Raw genomic sequence first — 16,774 nt, forward strand, 5'->3', positions numbered from 1 at the left:
ATGTCATATATGTGTCACATATGCTTAATTTAGAGTGTAAGCTTTCTGAAAGCAGGGGCCATTGTGTTAAATAAACATTGTTTTTTGGCTATGTCTTATAAAATTTTGTTTTATAAAATCTTTGGTTTTTTTCCTATTTCCTACCACAGTATTTTGCCAATATTAGGCACTAACTAAACACTGTCTGAAATTGAATTTTGTGAAAAATTACATGGGTATAATTTTAGAGTCTCCTCTATGGGAGCTTATTTCATTCCCATGATGCAAAGCCAAATAATATGAAATATTAGGAGACTACTAGCAAGCTACTAGTTGAGGCAAACAAGGTTAAGTGACTTGCCTAGGATCACACAGTTAATTATCTGGGACTGGATTTAAACTCAGGAAGATGAGTCTTCTTGATTCCAAGTCTAGTGTTCTTTTCACTGTGTCACCTAGCTATCCTTCATGTTTGTGCATACATATATAAATAATTACAATAGAATTTATTAGGGAGGAGGGAAGCTAGCCACTGATAAAAATCATTTTAAATATGTGGCATTTGAAAAGCTTTAGAGGAAACTAGGGGTTCTGGGAGATGGAGATAATACAAAATAATAGAAAAAGCACTGAGATAAAAAGTTTGAAGACCAAAATTCTAATTCTGAAGCTACCATTTTCTGCTTGTGTGAACAAATCATTTGACTCAACACAGTACTTAGTATTTGTGAGGTACTGAGGCTTTGTAAGGATAGGATGTGATGTTCCCCATTAAGAACTGCTAATCAAAGGTAGCTAGCTAGTTAACTAAATAGCACTTTAGGAAAAACATTGTGTCAAGCACTGGGATATAAATCTGACTAAATAAGGCAGTGCCTGCCCTCAAGGAGCTGACATTCATTTAATAAGGGAAGATTTGCAAGGGAGCTGAAAAAAAAAAGTTAAAGCAACATGGGTTGTAGGTGGCCAAGACGTGTGATAGGTGCCTGGTTCCAGGTGAGATAAGATGAAAACTCACCTATATTAGCCCAGAGTCTCAGGGACAGAATCCAGGGTTGGAGGAGCAGAGAGCAGGTGGCAAACAGGGATGATCTCTGGAATGGAAGCAGTGTGGTGTGGAAATAAAATTTCAGATTATTTACTCTGTAAATAATGTCTGTTAACTCCCTTACCAAGCAGCTAGTTAATGCAGTGGATAGAGATTCTAGCCTGTAATCAAGAGAATCTGAATTCAAATCCAGCTTTAGATATTTACTACCTGTGTGACACTAGACAAGTGATTTAATCCCTGTTTGCCTCAGTTACCCTATCTGCAAAATGAGCTTGGGAAAGAAATGGTGAACTACTCCAGTATCTTTACCAAAATAAAAAAAAAACCCAAATGGGGTCAGGAAGAATTGAATTTAGCTAATTGATTAAACCACTTTTTTTAAAAATAAAAACTCATTTAAGTCAGTTTCTTAATTTGAGAACATATTGTGAAATTCATGGCACACTGTTTACCATAACTGCCATGTTAGTGATACTCTCAGTGGTTAACCTGACTGAAGTTTCCAAAAAGTGCTTAAGATAGAGGGAAGCATTCATACACTGTAAAAATGGAGTTTCTCCCTTAGGCATACATAAAGGGTGACATGGTGTCCTGGTACACTTAGGCACATCCCACATTCAGTACTCCTACTGATTCTTTTTTTTTTTTTTTTTTTTTTTTTTGACCTCAAGACACATTTGAAAGGCTATCTCATTTCTGCTGATGACAAAGTTTGCCATCGTTTGAAATCCTGGAGATCAGTTCAAGGTGATTATACTTTTTGTTCTGTTTCCTTTTCTTCCCCTCGGTTTTGCACAGCAAACAATAAATGAGTAACAAAAAGAGAGCTGCATCAATTCCCTTCCCAAACAGGTTCAAAGTCTCTTCTTCAAAATAGATTCAAACTTGTATAACCCTTTTTCAAATATGTAACCTTGTATGAAGTTTCACTACAAAGATAGCCACATAGCAGATCTCACTATGCAAACTATCCAGTCTATCCAAACTCACCCTGGAATTTAGCCATGAGAAAAAGTCAAGCTGTCCAGAAGAAATGAATTCAGAGATCTAGTTAGCTTTATTTAAAAGTATATATTGGAAATTAAAGGACATAAAACCAACTCATCCTTTTTAGTTTTTCCTAAGAATAATATTTTCCTTTTATACATTATGCAGTTTGGAGGATTATTTTGTCTAAAATGTAACCTGTGCCAAGATTGATTAGTTTTACTTGGAGAGGGAGGCAGATTAAAAGGAATGACATATATCTGTTCAACCTATTGTTAAATGCACCTCTCTCTGTCTCTCTGTATCTATCTCTCTTCTCTCTGTCTCTGTCTCTGTCTCTGTCTCTCCTATTTCAAATGTCCCTTTGGAAGACAGGATGTTTAATTGATTCTCCTCCTGATTCACCCCATTACTTATTCCTTGGAAACCTCTTACCAACAAACTTCCAGAATTAAATCTTGAAGAGACAGTCCAATTGCCACCAAGCTCAGGCACCAGAAACAGTATGAATACAGCAAAGTCGATATTACAGGGATGGGAACCAAAATTGAAAAGTAATATTGGATTTTTAACATGGTACTTACCTGTCTGCAGAGAGAGCTGTGAGTGTAAAGACTGATACCCCAACTGAAGTGAGCTGGATGAAGGGGATCAGTTTACAACCAATTCTGCCAAAAAGCCACCTGTCTGCCAAATATCTGCTAGCATCCACAGGGGCACATGTGATGAGCAGAAGCAAGTCTCCCAAAGCCAGGCTGGAGATGAACAAGTTAGGCACATTTCTCATAGATTTGACTGTGCAAAAGATCTTGATCAGGGTAATATTGCCAACCAGTCCGATCAGAATAATAAGCCCATATATAACTGGGATGATATACAGGAATCCTGGGTTCAACCAGTCATTCCTCAGAGAGAAGTTTTCACTGTGGTTAGAGAAGTTGCAACTGATAAAGTCTTCTTCCAAATCCATAAGGAAGCATTCCTTTGGTACCATTATTTAAGCCACTCAAGTGTGCTCTTAAATACTGCTTAAGAAGAAATTGGTGTAGTCCAGCTGTTGGATGCAAGAGAGGCTAAGTTTTATGCTGGGCAATTTATCTTCTTTAATAAAAACATCATTAGGCAGGAATCTTCACATACCATGGCATTCGAGACATACCAGCCAGGCTTTTGATCCTGAATCTGCTCTGTTCTTCAGATTCCTCTAACCAAGCAGATCAATTTGTAAGTTTGTCAAAAATAAAAATAAAATAAAATTCTGAGAAAAGCCCGAATTAGGAAAAAAAAAGAGAAAGAGAAGATACTCAGAATTCAGTCTGGTTAGTTTATCTCTTCTGTACGCTTTTCCAGGTTAAGCACTAGCCTGAGTTTGCCTGATTGCAATTTGCCAGAACTTTTGAATGCTGCTTTCATTCCCCTCCGCCTCACTGAATTTAAAAAAGACAGGTTTAAAGTGAAGAAAAGAAACTGCTTTTGGAAAACCTTGGATCCTATAGGCAGGACAGATTGCACGTGACAGCTCTCACCAGCAAAACTGTTCAATAGAACAATTGGAAAGGAAAAGTGGGCTATTTCTAGACTAGAGAATGCCAGCCACCTACTGGACAACTTCTTCACTGCCCAATTTACTGTCCGTTTCCAGAGAAACACAAGCTCTCTGGAAGGAAATCGATATCTTCTTTGATTTATCTTTATGATAACAGCAGTACCTTCAGCCTCACATTCAGCATGATTGTAGACTGCCTTCCTGAGTTCAGCACTGGAAACCTTCTAGAAGACATTTCTTGAGGGGTCCTGAAGGAAAGCCAAAGCCCACTCATATTTTCCCACTCCATTACAGTATACTAGAGATTGGAAACATTTTACAAGAGAACTACAGTAATTCTCTCAAATAAACACGCCAAGCACACCTGTCCCACAATTTTATCATTCTGTGCATTCCGTGCTATAGGCTTGAGGAAGCTAGGGGCAAAAGCCTGCAGATAAGGACTTTGACTCTTTAATAGCTGATATTCTGAAAGCCCCAGGAAATGCTTTAAGTCAAAGTGCTTAACAACCCACTTTTATAGTCCCAAAGGAAATTCTCTTTCTTTATTATGGGATCCCTGAGCTGGGAACCAGATGTAATTTTTTTTTTTTGATGTGTGTGTGTGTGTGTAAGGCAATTGGGATTAAGTGACTTGCCCAGTGTCACTGGGCAATTTTCTGGTAATTTTCTGGGTAGCTGCTGGTAATTTTCTGAGGTAGCTGTTTATGGCAGATGCTGTATCTAAGGGCCACCTAGCTAAACCCCAAGAATCAGATATAAACTTAAGAACAAAAGGATGTGGATTCTCTAAAGAAAAGAAAATATATACCCACTGCTCATACTCCTTAAGGAGTTTGATTTCCCTAAGGGTTTTTCTTATCACAACCCTGAGAAATAGGTAATAGAAATACTATTAACTTCATTTTATAAATGGGAAAAGTAAAAAAATCAGATATTCTAAATGATTTCTCTGTAGCCACAAGTTTAATAAATGGGAATGCAGATGAGCTTGATTCCAAGACTAGGGCTCAATCATACACTACATGTCCCCTAAAAACATACTAATTTACTCTAACCTGACAAGCACATTATTAATTAGCTTTTTTGTCAGTAAGTTATGCACATGAATGGACTGCATTACCCTGTTTCAATCGTTAGAATTTGTGCAGAACAAACAATCCCCTGAAGTTCTCCAGCAGCCCATCAGTTACTGCTAGGTTCTTGTTAAAGGATTTCAATGGAAAATCTCACTTTCCAGAATCCTGAATTAAAAAGCAATCATAGAAGCAGCAGCAGCAAATTATTAGAGATGGGTCCTTCTTGATATTCTTTGAAGGGAAATGTGTCCATCAGGAAAACACAGAAACTACGATCCTGGGAATTTCCAATGTGACATTATAAACACTCAAGCCACAGTTCTGTTGCTCAAATACCCAGAACAAAATCAACAGCTGTTGCCTGCTACGTGAGTACATATCACTTGCTGCACTGCCCAGTGTAGGATTGACGCCTCAGTGCCAATAGTCGTCATCAATATTACTGAGCACCCTTGGAAAGAGGAAGGAGGAGGGGATAATGAGCGATTAGACACAATTGTTCCTTGCATGATGATGGCTGTGTCAAATCCTGCTAGGGTCAATCACACCCAGGTGTTTGTTCAGCAGATGACTGAATGGTGACCCTTATGTGACTTCAGATATGTATAGGATAGAGCACACGTAAGTAAATGGTTACTATTTTCAAACACAGTGGTTTCAGAGAAGGAAAAACTGATCCAAACATCATTCACTCTCTCCTGATCAATGTTGCTTTTGCTTCAATTTTCATGAATAGTTCAATCATTTCCATCCCTGTAGACAACTGGACTTTGTAGTGGATTTGAAATCAAGGATGAATGTGACGTGGCAGATGGAAAACATGGAAATCATATGAGAGGAAGAGAGGGAGAAGAGGATCATTGAATCACTAATTTAGAGGTGGAAGTCACCTTGGATGCTGTGGGTCCAATTCATAGATAAGGAAACTGAAAACTGGAGATGTTAAATGGCATTCTCAAGATTGTACAGGTAGGGACAGAATCAGAATTTCAATCTAGGTCTTCTGACTCTAAAACCAGTGCTTTTTCTATAGTATCATGAAAGAAGTAGAGGGAAGATATTTATCAGCTAAATAATAAATGTATATAGAATATCACTTCTGTCTAGAGCATCATGATAAGTATTGTGCCAAATATAAAGTATAAGAAAGGGTCCCTGCCCAAAAGGTGCTTAAAGTCTAATGAAAGGGGCAGCTAGGTGGAGCAGAGCACCAGCCCTGAATTCAGGAAGACCTGAGTTCAAATTTGATCTCAGACACTTAATACTTCCTGGCTGTGTGACCATGGGCAAGTCACTTAACCCCAATTGCCTCAGCAAAAAAAAAAAAAAAAAAGTTTAATGGATATCATAGTACATTGGCACAGAGAAAAGTTAGCTGATAAACTGGGCAGTAAATGACAAATGAGAGGGATAATGAATGCTATAGAAATTCCAGAGGTAGAAGAAATCATTATGGTGGAACAAAATGTGAAACAATTTCAGGAAGGTCAGGGTACTTAAAATCACAAAGTCATAGGGTGCTTGAAACAGATATTGACAAATGAATAGGATTCAGAGAAGAGGTTTCTTATAGGCAGCTAGATGGGACAGCAGATAGAGTACTGGGCCTGGAGTCAGGGACACCCGAGTTAAATCAAGCCTCACACACTTACAAATAGTATTCCCCTAGACAAGCCAATTAATCTTTGTCTCAGTTTTCTCAACTGGGAAGTGGGGATAATAATAGCATCTATTTCCCAAGATGGTTGTGAAGATCAAATGATAATATTTGGAAAAAATATAACATAGTGCCTGGCACATAGTAGACATTTTATAAATGTTTCTTTCCTTCCTTCTCTCCCTCCTTCTTTTCCTTCCTCGTTCCCTCCCTCCCTTTCTTCCTCGTTCCCTTCCTCCATTCCTTCCTTCCTTTCAAAAGCCTTTGGGAGGCCTTTAGTGAAGGGAGAGACAGAGACCAAGACAGAGACAGAAAGACAGAGAGAGAGAGAGAAAGAGAGAGAGAGAGAGAGAGAGAGAGAGAGAGAGAATGGTAATGGTGAATTTCTTTCTTTTAACCTGTTCTGTGAAGCGTTTTTATCAACGCCTTGAATGAAAACATAGATTTTATGTTTGTCAAATTTGCAAAAGATATAAAATCAAATATTATGTTAATAATATGGATCTGAAAAACTTCAAAGGACTGAAATGTTTTATAGTTACAGAAACAAATAGGAAGTCCTAAGCTTGGATTCTTTTAAAAAAAAATCTATAAGCATAGGATGAAAATTAATTAATCTGAAAAAGACCTTGAGGATTTCAAAAACAGCAAGGTCAATATAAGATGCTGCTTCTACAAATAATATACAAGGGTAACATGCAAAGCTGTTCTGGGAGCCAGGTCAAGCAGTTTCAAATCCCACTTGGGACTTTTAGTAACTGTGTGATCAGGGACCAATTAATTAACCTTTCTAAGCCTATTTTGTCATCTGTAAAATAAGAATAATAATGTCTGTGGGACCTACCTCACAGTATTGCTGTCAGGCTCCAATGAGATAATGTATAGAAAGCACTTTGCCATCTTGAAGTACTAGAGAAATGTCAATTATTATGATGAACTGCTCCCACATCTAAAATCTTTCCTCTTCTGGGTATGACCCTTAGAAATGCTAGTAAGAAGTGTGAGTGCACTGGAGGACAGGGACCAAGGAGGTAAAGGGAATAAAGGCCATGGGACATGAAGTACATTTGATTAAATTGTTTTTCTTGGAGAAAAGAAGACTTAGATGAGATAGATGAGAAAGGAATAGCTGTCTTCAAGCATCAAAGGGCTGTGACATAGAAGAGGGATTAGATTTGCTCTTTCTAGCCTTAGAGTACAGAAGTAGAACTAGTACATAAAAGTTATAAAGAGAGTTTAGAGAGTTGAAGCCAGTATGGTGGTAGGAAGCAGTGTTTTGGCTCCTGCTCATCTTTTGCCATCAGATCTAGAAAATGCACCAGACTAAACCCTATGAGGGAATCTAGAAAAAGGCACAGAAAGCCCTTTGCTCACTCCAGCGCAATCCAGGAACACAGGCGAAAGGATTTGGAATGCCAGGGACTGGGTTAGGCCAGAAGCATGCCTTGAGTGGAACATTAAAAGCTGTGCACCAAGGCAGGAGGAGGTCTTAGATCCATAAAAGAACAGCTTTGGACCAATTCTGGGACATTTCAATGGGGACAGGTGCCAACTGGTAGCTTTGCTGCCTACTATCTTGTTCTGAGTCACAGATCCAGGGTGAACTAAAAAGAGGCACCTTCCCCCCCAGGTACCTGCCTTGGCCCTAGGCTGCATACCAAAAAAGACAGAATTCAGAAGCTGGCAGTAGCAAGAGCAATGTGACTCAGTTGTAAGATTCAGAACAGAAGCTCACTCCCATCATCTTATCCAGCCTGCAGAGAAATAACCAAGGCAGGAATCCCAAACCAAAGGGAAGCCTATAATTCTGCCACTCTGAACCAACAGAACTTCCTAGTTGGTTTATAAGGGCAGACCCAGGAACTTGCAGAGCTAGTGGGGGGCAGAGAAGGAAGGGAGAGAAGACGTGAAGGGAGGAGAGAGCAGCAAGTAGTTGATTACTCCAGTAATGAGAGATGGCAGGTTCCCCATCTGTCCCTGAGATCCTGGGCTAACATAACACTCAGTTCTTCAAGAAAACAGCAAAAAGACCAGTTCATTCCTACTATCAAATTCAAAGTCAGGAACTGAGCTGAAGGGGTGGACAAACAAAATAAGAATTCTACTTTAACAAACTATTATTGTGGCCAGGACAATCAATACAAAAACACAGAAGAGAATGACTCCAAATATCTACAAGCAATGACTCAGAGAGAAACACAGCTTGAACATAAATTCAATTAGATTTCTTAGATGCAATGAAACAAGAGTTTAAAAAAAGTTTTAAAATATTTTTAAATGGAATGAAAGCACTTGTGGAAAAAATTGAAAAAGAAATGAAAGCTAGGGAAGAAAGGAATGGAAAGGCAATAAATAGCCTGGCACAAAAGATTCAAAATCCTACCTAGGCAACACTCTCTAAATATTAGAGTAGGCCAAATAGAAGTCAGTGCCTCTGTGATGCAATAAGAAATACTGAGAGGCTAAGTTTGATGGCTAAAACAATAGAAGCAGGGTATCTCAGTGAAAACAACTGACCTGGAAAACAGGTTAAAGAGAAGGATAAAAAAACAATAATTAAACTATTCAAATGCTATTGATATAATATGATTTTATGGTCCCCTGATTTTAGGGAGGCTTCTATTAAGTCAGTAATTCTAAATTTTCTATCTTTGAAGTCTGCCTCAGGAAACTCCCATGCCCAATCTGTCCGATTCTGAATAGACCACTCCTCAGTCAGATAGCTTCTGGCCTCAGGAGAGTCTCAGTCAAGAAATCTCAAAAAACAAACAAACAAACAAACAAAAAAAAAAAACTTCCCAGATCTCTCTGAACTTGAGAGAAAAGTAGAAATAGAAAGAATATACTAGTCACCTTTGGAAAGAGGTCCTAAAAATGAAAACTCCTTAGAACATGAAAGCTCATATTCAAAGTTTACAGGTCAAAGGAAAATTATTGTAAACAATCATAAAGAAAGAATTCAAGTACCAATGAGCCACAGTCAGGATTATGCATGACTGACAGCCACCAATATAAAAAATAAGAGAACTTAGCATATAATATTACAAAAAACAAAAGATATAGGCTTAGAGCCAAGAATAATTTATCCAGAAAAACTGAATCCAATGCTATAGGGGGAAAATAGATTTTTAATGAAATACAGGATTTCCAAACATTCCTGAAGAAAAGACCAAAGCTATGGAGAAGGTTTAAAACTCAAATATAGGTATAAAGAGAATCATAAATATGTAAACATAAAGGAATAATGATAAAAGTCTAAATAAGGATAAATTGCTTATATTCAGATATTAAAATATGATATATGTTCCTTCTAAACCCTATCATCATGAGTCACAGAATCCAATTCAACAGTGTCAAAAAATGGTTCTGTTAATTCTTTTTGATCTTAAGAAAAGAATGGAAAGAAAATGGGACAAATGAATGAGCATTTATTTGGTTTCCATAGTTATGAAAATTAAATTGGAGAAATGAAACAAATTAAAAATCTGAAACCCGCAAGGACATTAAACAATAATTTAAGGTGGAGTTTATTTTTCCTTATCTTGCTCCTTGAAAGCAGGGACTGTCTTTTATACTCAGGGGCCTGAGATTTGAAAAGAATCTTTTGTTTTTCACCCTTAGCCCTTCTTAGTTACCTTCCTCCTTCCAGAATAGAACTCCTTTGGGGCTGGGACTAGCTATGTAATGTGGGATGGAGATTCATGTCATGTAACTTCTGTAACATCTGATTAATGGGAATCAGGGGAGGGACTTGTGCTTCAGGATGGGAAATAAAATGCTGCCTTTGGAGTTTCAAAGGTTAGTCTACTAACCTAAGCACTCATTCTTGCAAGAATGTAAAATAAATCTTTCCTGCATTCATCAGTGAGTCAGTGGAGTACTTAGATATTTTATTTCTTACAAGAGGGAAAGAGCAATATATTGGTTAATGTGACTTTAAAAAGTTCAAGAGACAATTTTGGGATAATTCATCATTTTGTTAATCATGCTAGCAATAATTAATAAAATGGGATAAGTTGTTGTGCCACAGTTCTCTTTTAATGTCCTGACCCAGTTTCCCTAATTGTCCTATTCAGTTACTTTGCCTCAGGTTATAATCATTCCCTCTTAATGTTTGATAGGATAAAGGTCTTATATCTTAGATTTCAAGCTATAATCATTCCCTCTTAATGTTTGATGGGATAAAGTTCTTTATCCATTTTAGATGTCATTAGAATATCAGGAGCCTCTCTAGTACCTCTCTCCATTATGTCATCCTAAGTGCCTCCCCCCATTAGGTCATCCCCTTCCAGGTACCTCCCCCATTATGTCATTACCCTATAAAAGAATCTTGTATCTGACATTTGCTGCTGGATTCTTGGAGACGATAATCTCATTCACCCCTGGGACCAAACCATGGATCCATTTGGTCCCAGTAAATCTCTCCATTTAATAAGCTATTAAATTGGTTTCTAATCTCTGTCTTGCTCAGTTTCTCTGGCATTACATTTTGGAGCTCCCCAGCGACATGTTAGAAAATGAGCAGAATTAGAGATAAGAGACTTTCTGGTCTCTGCCCTGGGCCTCAGGGTGGCTGCGGATCTGAATCCTTGACCTGGAGAGGCCAGCCCCCCCTGGATTTTTTTCCAGAGCCTCCGGGAAAAGGAAAGAGAGTAGTTTCCAGGCACAACAGTCTGATGGTAGACACCCCCATTTCAGCCATAAGAGAGTAAGTCTGTCTGGGTACCTTTTGGGATACCATCCGGTTAAGTCTTAAGACTTGTTCTGTTCTGTTCTGTTGCTAGCATCTGTATTCCCAGAATTCTGAAATGCTGATGGGCATAAATTCTGGGAGTAGGGTCTTCTGGACACAGGGGACCCTACCTGGGTGTCTAAGATACATCTGTGTGCCACTTAGCACAACTCTGGGCATTCCAGAGTATAAATCTGGGTGTCTTTTTTTAAGACACCATCTGGCTAAAAAAAAAAAAAAAAAAAAGGCTCCATTTGGATTATGGGAGGGAAGACTCTGGAGCTGACAACTTCCCTCAGGGCTATTTTTTCCAGATAGCCCCTGGTCTGTGTTAAATGTTTTCACTGCGCAGTTTATGTGTGCTCTGTTCTGTGTGATTTGTTTGTCTGTTTTGTTAATTTAAGAGCTCTGTTAAATTTAAGAACAATGATCAAGAAATTTGGGAATTGGTTATTTCAATGTTGCAACTGTACTAAGTACAGTATAATTTTGAACTCCAGATGGAGAAAACATTTGATTAGGAATTTTAGGATGATTCTAAATTTGGGAACTAATTTTACTATTGCCTTTCCATGCCATATTTGTTCTGAGCATTCTTTGGGGAAGTTTTAAAATTGTGGGAAATAATTTTATTGTTGCCTGTGCAGGCTAGATTTAGTTATCTTTAAACATAAGCTCTTAAAAGAATAATAGCTTGTTAAAGAAATTCTATTAACTTGCCTGAAAGGGGTCACGTGCCTCTAATTAGGTAAAGAATGTAGCAAAAAGGTTCTGATTTTTAAAGGCTTCAACTATAGCCAAGTTGGAGCTTAAAAGAAGTCCATTGGGAATAATGGTCACATGGGACCAGAAGGAGAGAAAGAAATTATCCTGTTTCATTATTTGAAATATGATAGGAAAAGCAGTTTTATATTATTGGGAATTTAAAGCTGTATTTTGGTTCAGAGTATGTTAAATCAAGCTCTGCCAGACATGGGGGTTTTATGGAATCTTTCCCCTCACCCTCCAATGATTTCAGCTACTTTAACTGTTGGGTGGGGTAGGAATCTTTTGTCTTCAAAGGAGAAGATTAAGCTCTGCCACTGCTTTCTGCTACTTCAGGTATGGAGCACCTAGTTAGCCTGGGCTACAGTTTAGTTCACCTTCCCTCCCTCCTGCCTCTTTGGAGGTGGAACGGGGGAAGGGCGGCCATTTGGAATCCTCTCCTCTCCTCCCTCCTCCCTCTAAACTGTTCTAGACTTGTTTTTTATCAAGTTGTAGCTACCTTGTTCTTGGCTAACAGAAGCAAACTAATTTGTATAAATATAAGGTTATGGTAAATATCTGTTTAGGATTTATCTGAAACTGGTTAATGGAATTTGTTATTGGAGGTAAAATTTCTTGGGTTTATAGTTAATATGTCCCTGCATTGTTTCCTCCTGTAACTGATTTCTGTAATCACAACAATGGTCAATAAGAAACTGTTAATGCAATTCAATTATGTCATACCTTGCTGTTTCCAATCTGTTTCTCCATAATCATTATACCTTAAATACTTGAGCAAATAAGTATTTAGTCCGATTATCTATTGGTTACTAGATATTGGGTCTGGATATTCAAGTTTTTTTTAAGGTTTATAACTAATGAGAGGCCACATCTTGTAGCAGTCCTTGTGGACCAGTCTTTCTATCTCAGACTGTTCTAACTTTTCTTTGTTAGATTTGTGTTTTTGTTTTTTAGATTTGGTCAAATTACAGATATATTGACTTGCTTCTGAGACCTAGATCAGCTTTGATTGTCAGCATGCCACACCACATCCATCCCCTCACTGGACTGAGCATCTCTGCCCATCTTCAGCAGGAAGCAGTTTTTGAGAAAACCATAGCCCCTGCTCCTGATGTAATTTGGACTGATATGGGGGAGTGGGGAAGTGGTTGAATTGTTAAAATTTTAACTGTATTACTGTGTCTGGCTTGAGATGGAAATTGTTAAATTTGTGTAACTATTGCTATTACGTTTGAGGGATTTTTAGTCTGTTATGTATATGTATAGGAATTTTGATTCATTCTTGGGATTTATATGTGGAATGGTTGTTTGATAATTCTTCTTTCTGTTAAAAAAAAAAAAAAAAAGGAGGAAAACATAGGAAATTGGGGAAGCTGGTGTATTTTCTTAGGTACTTCTGCCCCACTCCTAACTTACTAGTTCAGATTTAATTGGAAGTCCTTTAAACAGTCCTTTTCATTTTTTATTCCTTGCTTAAATTTACTGGACTATGATTTGTTGATTATGCTTTAACCTTATTCTGTTGGAATTGCCCTGACAGACTCAGTTTTGGGGATTATTTTTTAGAAACAACCAGAAATTGAATAGCTGTCCGGGGACTGGCAGTCTCTCTGATCTGTTTCTTCACTCCTGTAACCCCAGTTCCTTAATTAGTATTTCAGCATATTTAAAAGGGCCTTGAAGTCTGATATCAGGCCTCTAAAAGTTTGGGGTTTACCTGCCTTGGTCTCACTGCATAATCTGCTCTGAAATCTGATCCTTTCTGCAGCTCTGTCTGTGCCTCTGGGCAGGGTGTGTAATTACAGGTGTGTAATGGGCTGAAGCTCTTGAGTCTCACTGAGGCTAATTAGCACTTGCAGCTAATTAGCAATTGGACAATACTCTATTAATATATGCTTGGAAAAAGAATGGCCCTGCCCACTCTCTGTGCAAGTTTGATGTGTTGTATAGGAGATTGGGTAGAAGATTTGGTGGGTGGAGTGTGAGAACCAGAGGCACTGTTGGCCGGATTCATGACACAATTGCTCTCACTTCGTATCGCCATTCCCCTTCACCTCTGAAAGAGTAAAAATCAAGGATTTTCCCTTATTCTGACTCTGGTTGATTTTAATATACTCTGGGTGCTAAACATGGTCATCACACAGGTGGAGCTACTCCAAGCCTCACCCTTCCCTCCTGGAGTGGGTTGCCCCTCTGAATGGGCAGCATGACTGTCTTGAGTCCTGTTGCTCTGTAAGCAGAGGCTGAGTCAAATGCACAAATGACCTAACTCACAATGAATTGTCCATATACTCCCCAACTGCAGAGGACCTGACATGATTACAATGGGGAGCCTTTGTGTATTGCTGAATAACTCTGAAGTTATCAGGGAGAGACTTGTCCTTGCCATAAGCCCTTGCATTGTTCTAGCTTTAGTTTGGTTTTTATTTGGTTTATTTACTTAAGATAGGATTGGTCAAAATTGTAGTGCTAAGACTTTCTAGAGGAAGGTAATTCAATGATTTGAATAGTCAGAAGAGAGAGTGTGGAATGTTGTGCCACAATTCTCTTTTAATATCCTGACCCAATTTCCCTAATTGTCCTATTCAATTACTCTGCCTCAGGTTATAACCATTCCCTCTTAATATTTTGATGGGATAAAGGTCTTTATCCATTTTAGATGTCATTAGAATATCAGGAGCTTCTCCAGTACCTCTCTCCATTATGTCATCCAAGGTGCCTCTCCCCATTAGGTTATCCCCATCCAGGTACCTCCCCCATTATGTCATTGTTCTTGTTACCCTATAAAAGAATCTTGTATCTGACATTTGCTGCTGGATTCTTGGAGACAATAGTCTCATTCAGCCCTGGGACTAAACCATGGATCTATTTGGTTCCAGTAAATCTCTCCATTTAATAAACTATTAAATTGTTCTCTAATCTCTATCTTGCTCAGTTTCTCCGGCATTACAAAGTGACATTGTTGAATGTCAAAAACCCTTCATAGAACCCATATTCCTGAGGATGGTGATGGTCAACAAGTAAAGAGAGAGAATGAATATTATAATAAAAGAGAGAAGTTATTTTTATCAAGTCATTTGCTTCGCAACTATCCTTACCCTTGGGGCAATTTAATCAAGGAATTTATCTCTACCAAAGTAGAACACAATGGGTTTCCCCAGTTGAGTGGGGATTGAAGGAGATTGAAGAGAAAGTTAATTCAGTTTCATTATGAGCAATATCTTCCAAATATTGTTTTGCCCTATTAGAGAAGAGGGCTTCAGAAAGAAAAAAAAAAAATCCTGTGTCCCCTCAATATTAACAATTAGTTATTTAATAATTATTTCTCTCAGGGGGAAGTGAAAGGAAAATAGGGAAAATAATCTCATGTAATCTGAGTGTATAAGTAGGCATTTATACACAAAAAAAGAGGAGCAGGTGATGAGGGGAATGGTTGATCCTTGAATTTCAATCTAATTTGTACCAAGCAAAAGAAGGAAGAATACACAGACACACACATTTGGGTAGAGAAATACATTTCTTTCAACAGGGAAATAATAGGAAAAGTACAGAAGTGAGGAGGAATTAGGGATTAGTTAAAGGAGGGGTTTAGCCTTGAGCAAAATAAACTCTATAGATATATAAAAATGTTTATAACTCTTGTAAAGTGGCAAAGAATGAGAGATCTGAAAGAGTGCCCATAAACTGGGGAATGGAAAAACAAATTATGGCACATAAATATAGAATACGATTATGCTGAACTCTTTATCAATGACCAACCAAACTTCCAGAGGATAAATACAACATGCATTTAAAAATTTTATATATATATATATATATATATATATATATATGGTAAGGGTGTGTAATATTTAGAAGGTAGACTTTGGACAATTAATATATATATATATATATTTATATATATATATATATAATTTTTAAATGCAAAAGAAGAAGTTCACTTTGGTCCAATGTAAGGAAAAATTCCATAACAATTAGAATACAAAGGATAATAGGTTGTAGAATACTTCACTAGAATTCTTTATTTAGAGGGAAGATGACCATTTCTGGGAATGTTATAGAGATTCATGCTTTAAATGTTACACTATACGTCCTCTGAATTCTGTCCTGAGTTTGTAATTGTCTGACTACCTCTGAGCCTCACTTTCACACTTGTAAAATGAGATTCCTGATGAATTCTAAGGTCTCCTTGAATTTTAATATCCTATGATTTTCTGGTGCTTGGGATGATCCCTCTTGCATAGAGATCTCCTAGGGGGGAAAAAAATTAAAAAGCCATCCTAAGTTCAATACATCTTCAACTATACAAAACTATAATAAATAAATCTCCAAAGATGTACTTAATTTTTAACAAGTTATCCAGATAACCCAATTAGTTGAAATTAATGTTCAAAAGCATGTGTAAAAAAAGTCATATGTATGGACAGTAGATAACTAGAAAGAATATGTGTAGCAAAGATCATATGTGATCTGACAACACACTTCTTGTACTATGGGATTGTACCTGCTCCTTTGTGATATCATTATACTGTTCTCTGTTAAGATATTTTTCTGAAAATTGTTCTTTTTTTCTTTTCCTTTTCTTTAGAGCTTACTTCCTTGTCTCATTTTTAATGTTTCTTTGTTCTTGACCTACTACTTGATAAACATCCTATTTCTCTGTTCATGTCAGGATTTCTGAGTTAATTTCTGTTACTAATTTGTGAGTTTTATCATTTTGATACAACTTCTGGCTATTTTGGCTCCTCTTTGGCAAAGTAGTAGCCACACAGAGTAACTTCAGGCTAAACGTATATACTCTTTTAACTCATTTCTTCCCAATAACTAACAGAATCAATGTTTCTTCATTAGGCCTCTATGTGACTAAGGGTTAGAAAATCCCTTTTGATTATAGTTGAGTCCTTATAGTCAACCTGAATTCCCCAGAAAAATTCTGGAGATGCCTCTTATTAATATCTAAGATTCCTTCCAATATCTT

At 37.5% G+C, this 16,774-nt stretch overlaps 1 protein-coding gene across 1 annotated transcript in view; it reads right to left on the reverse strand.

Annotated features, from left to right (window-relative positions):
* The window catches only part of GRPR (gastrin releasing peptide receptor), a 56,152-nt gene extending 52,719 nt beyond the window's left edge, over positions 1-3,433 (reverse strand). The window contains exon 1 of the mRNA XM_003765545.2: positions 2,602-3,433. Coding sequence (XP_003765593.1) covers positions 2,602-3,011 — 410 coding nt within the window. The 5' untranslated portion in view covers positions 3,012-3,433. The remainder of the gene's footprint in view (positions 1-2,601) is intronic.
* Positions 3,434-16,774: the final 13,341 nt, after the last annotated feature.

This window comes from Sarcophilus harrisii, chromosome 3 (genome assembly GCF_902635505.1).
Source record: "Sarcophilus harrisii chromosome 3, mSarHar1.11, whole genome shotgun sequence".
Taxonomy (NCBI): domain Eukaryota; kingdom Metazoa; phylum Chordata; class Mammalia; order Dasyuromorphia; family Dasyuridae; genus Sarcophilus; species Sarcophilus harrisii.